This window comes from Thalassophryne amazonica, chromosome 2 (genome assembly GCF_902500255.1).
Source record: "Thalassophryne amazonica chromosome 2, fThaAma1.1, whole genome shotgun sequence".
Classification (NCBI taxonomy): domain Eukaryota; kingdom Metazoa; phylum Chordata; class Actinopteri; order Batrachoidiformes; family Batrachoididae; genus Thalassophryne; species Thalassophryne amazonica.
This window is the reverse complement of record NC_047104.1, coordinates 21,240,838-21,245,339: the sequence shown is the minus strand read 5'-3', so window position 1 is coordinate 21,245,339 and position 4,502 is coordinate 21,240,838. Positions and strand designations below refer to the sequence as shown.

Below are 4,502 nucleotides of genomic sequence, written 5' to 3'. Positions count from 1 at the left end.
CGGTTCACAGAATCACCTCCACATGTACACAGTGGAACAATAGCTGTAGAATCATGCATATGCCAGCCAGGATTTTTGCATGACGCACTGCACATTTCCACGGTCAAGTCACTTTTGATATATCTGCACGTGGACGCGGAGACGGGCGGACACCAGGCTTTTGTGGGTAACCATGATTTGTACGAGGCCCCAGGTTGTTTTTTGTTTGACTCTGGTTGTGAGACCTGGATGCGAATCACTGACATAATCCAGTAACTGGATAGCTTTGGTACCAGGGCTCTTCGGTGGATCCTTGGGTACTGCTGCTTGGGGAGACTTGGATGAGGAGTATCACATTATGAGGGAACATCAGGTTTTACATTTTGGTGTGTTGCTCTGAGCACAATCCAGCACATAGGTGCCGTGTTGAAGATCCCAGTGGCTGCGAAAGACAAAGAAGAAGAGAAGGTCTGTGCCAGACAGATGTTACTTTTTTGGAGAGCTGGGGACTGCCTGGGTGTTTACCATCCAGGACCCAAAGTGGTTCCATAGTGTGGTGGATAGAACAATGTGTGGCACCAGTACATGCTTCCCAACCTGACCATGGAAGGAATAGTGATCTCCAGCACCTTCATATCTTATTCACTGTGGTGTGATGACACAGTTGGTGAGACAACCTTCTATCTATACGTCCAGTCCAGAGATATTTGGACAGGGACAGGTTTTGTAACACTGCCACAGTGGAGGTGAAATAAAACAGTAAACATGCTGTTGTGTGGACTTTCAGATTTAATTCAAGGACATTAACAAAATCATCACACAAACCATTTAAGAATTATATCTATTTTTCTACAAAGTGCCTCCATTTTTGAGCCCATCAGTCATTTAACAAATGTGGTTAAGCATTAGTTTCAATAGAAATCATCACTTTTACAGCCAGTTCTCTTTAGACAAGCCAGGGGATGGACACATAAACATTTCCAAGTCAGATGATTCATTCAGACATTCAGAGTTGTGTGGGTGTTTTGGTGGCTTCCCTCACCAGTCTTCTTGTTGTGCACTCAGTTTTTAAGAATGACCTCCTCCAGATTTTCTACACTGTTTGTTTTTCTTAATGTTTGATGGAAATGAAGCCCAAGACAGATTCAGTGACTCCGTGATCCTCCCGTGATGAACAGGGGCCTCAGTTATATGACCCTGCGAGTTCTAGGATTTTGGGCAGGAACACACATGGGCTTAACCGTCATCCAGGTGTTGCTCCTCCCAGGTGGAGGTGGGGATGGAGCTGTAAGGGTCCATGATGACTTTTGCACAGCGGATGATCATGGCCACCAGCAGGAAGCACAGGAAGCCGATGCAGGCCAGAGTCAGACCCTGGTCCACTTCCACCAAAGCTGGCTCTGGAGTGCTCTCCACCTCCATAGCTGATGATGTCTGTAGCTGCTGTCCTCAGCCACACCCACACAGCCTCCCAGCATCCTGACGACTAAGCTGGGCACAGAAGATGAAATTGGTTTCAGGACGTATTGTGTCACGTGGAGGACAGACAGCCCCAAATCATCAGTAACCTCAGGGTGCTACAGACAGTAAGGCCTTACCTACCCCATGAGCAAGCATACTGTGGACAGTGGTCAGGAAAAGTGTATATAAAGTGAAATCTTGATACAGACACTGCATCCAGATCTGGAGTACCTCCAAAATTTAATGGACTCTTCCATTAAATTCCATGGCCTAACATCTAGCTGTGGTGAAAATTTCATCAAACTCCATGCAATAGTTTGATGTAATCCTGCTAACAGACAAAAAAAAAAAGCAATAAATAAACGGCAGTTATTTTATGACGTCCTTAGCAGACATATTGACCAAATCAGTCCGATTTTCACCTGTAACTCATAAAGAGGAAGGAAAAAACATTTTAGTTATTGTACTTGTAGTTTATTGTCTGTATTACAACGTTTGGAAAGAGGTGTCATTTTATTTAAAGCAGCGATTTGCTTTGAAGTTATTAATTCCGACCGGACTCTGTCTCGGTCGTTTAGAGCTGTGCCAACGGAACGAAGGGCGATTCTCATTTCTTGACTGCAGCAAGAGTCCCAGTTAGTGACTTTAATCCACACAAAAGTGACTCATGATTGGCATATTTTAATTGCAACATTATATATGTTTTGTTTATTGTTTCACCATTGCCTCTGATACACTGTTTACTCAAGCATGAAACACTGGTTTATAATCAACAGAATATTAAAGTATATATTCTCAGAAGGAATTACCATTTGTACATTACTGCTGAAAAATATTTCCAGTTTATTGTTTTTGACTTACGTACATATTACATGATAATATATGTACATACAGTATTTGTTACATTGGTTGACTTTGAAAGACAGCATTAAAATATTTTTTGCATGGCGGGTATTTACACTGTCTGAAAATAAATATTTATTGCATTTCAATTCAAGTTCAGTGTCTGCTGGTTCTGTTTTCATATAATAGCAGTCAACATTTTAACAGAATTTTTTATCTTGATGTACTTTCTTCCCAACATGTACACGCTAAATTACCTGAATTGACTTGGTCGCACATCCGGGAACTCTGCCTGTGAGCTCTTAGCAACGTGCTTAGCAACACCGGCTGGTGTGTAAAGAATCCATAGTAGACAATGTAAATGGATGCGAGTTTTTTCATTTTCACCACTGTTTTTTTTTTTTTATGCCTCAGCAATGCGGGGCAGTGTGTTGTACCAACAAAGTGAGAAAGAATATTAAAATCCTTCATGAAACACAGAGGATTATGTGTCACATCCATCATGCGTTACTTTGGGGGAAATAATCAGCAGCTGGTCCCTCCTGGAGCAGACCAGCAATTCACAATGCATACGCAACATAAATTATATAAAATACAAAAATACCTGCTGTGTCTATGAGGTAGGATTAAATATCAGGATATTCATTAAGCATCTGGCCATTGTGCAGGATCATTTTTCCATCGTCCAGCTTCGTGTTGGTACGGACGTGATGCCAGTCCTGCTATTGCTAATTTGGTTTTTATATCGCTCCCGGGCGATATTATCCATACCCTCTGAATAGTTGAAGGCCACACTAAGGTCCCAACCACTCCCACATAGACTATGTATCTCTATGGTAAAACATGCTGACAGCCGCGGAGTTTCACACCAGCGACAGACCCGATGCGGAATTAAACTGGCAGTGACGTGGCCGCAACCAAGTCAATATAATTCAATAAATTATTTAAATTTTAAAAATCTAGTATATCAAGATTTTTTCAACGTGTTCTGAAGTTAACTGACTCAGAACTTGCCTGCTCGTCAGCTCTCCTTCTGGTGCTGGTCCTCGGAGGTACCTGTGGATTACACCGTCAATAAAGGCCATTTCCAGGCACGGTTTGTGCAGTATACGAGGTCTGTTAGAAAAGTATCCGACCTTTTTATTTTTTTCAAAAACCTGATGGATTTGAATCACGTGTGCTTGCATGAGCCAACCTTGAACCTTCATGCGCATGCGTGATTTTTTTTCTGTCGGTTGCGTCATTTGCTTGTAAGCAGCCTTTGTGTGAGGATGGGTGGAGTCTCTCGGCGTTTTTTCTTTGCAAGGAAATGGTGGAACGACTGGAGCAGCGCGATTGCATCAAATGTTGGTAGAAACTGGGCGACAGCCAGGTGGAAACCATTCAGATTATTCAGACGACTTTCAGTGACGATCCTCTGGGCATCACACAGATTAAGGAGCGGTACAACCGGTTTAAAGACGTCCGCACAACAGTGGAGAGCGCGCCACGCTCTGATCAGCATCAACATGCTGAAATGACCAGATCATTCCAAAGTGAACTCTGTGGTGATGTGGGACCGTCGTGTGACTATCTGAGAAATTGTGGAAGAGGTGGACATCAGCACTTTTTTGGAACATTCCACTGTGAAAGAAGATTTTGCCATGAAAAGAGTTGCAGCGAAATTCATCGGCACGACGCTGATGGCGCAGTAACAGCGCCTCCGTGTTGAAGCCTCACAGGACATGCCCTGACATGCCCAGCTCTTCCACCATTCGGAAGATTCAGACGGCTTTCGGTGGCATTTCAGTCATGTGACTATCCCAGAAACTGTGGAAACTGCGCACGAAGGTTCAAGGTTTGCTCATGCAAGCACACGTGATTCAAATCCATCAGGTTTTTGAAAAAAATAAAAAGGTTGGATACTTTTCTAACAGACCTCGTATATTCATGAAGGAGTTGAAGTTATGCAGCCGTCTAATAAGCGGTCTGCAATGAGTTCATGCTCTTTGCAACAATATAACTCCATGTCTCTTCACATGACAGAGCAATGGCCACATCGGCACCATGGAGTGCTAGCCATTTTGGACCTGCCGTCATGCACATCTCTGGCCACATTTTCCTTCTCGGAATTGTCCCCCGAAGCGTCCTCCTCCCTCTCCGGTTTATACAGCTAGCCGTTTACATCGACTTCATCAAAGCGATAAGCCATGATTTCGCTTATTGAACGCTGTGCACCG

The 4,502-nt window shown here is 43.4% G+C and overlaps 1 protein-coding gene across 1 annotated transcript; it reads right to left on the bottom strand.

The window, feature by feature from the left end:
• Positions 1-395: 395 nt before the first annotated feature.
• LOC117522777 (cortexin domain-containing 1-like) lies at positions 396-1,571 on the bottom strand. Its single transcript, XM_034184169.1, has one exon. It carries the CDS (start codon positions 1,399-1,401, stop codon positions 1,216-1,218), a length of 186 nt encoding a protein of 61 aa, XP_034040060.1. The 5' UTR covers positions 1,402-1,571; the 3' UTR covers positions 396-1,215.
• Between the last annotated feature and the right edge of the window lie 2,931 nt (positions 1,572-4,502).

Excerpts from the sequence above, each read along its gene's own strand:
- LOC117522777 (XM_034184169.1), bottom strand. The coding sequence starts at position 1,401 with ATGGAGGTGGAGAGCACTCCAGAGCCAGCTTTGGTGGAAGTGGACCAG.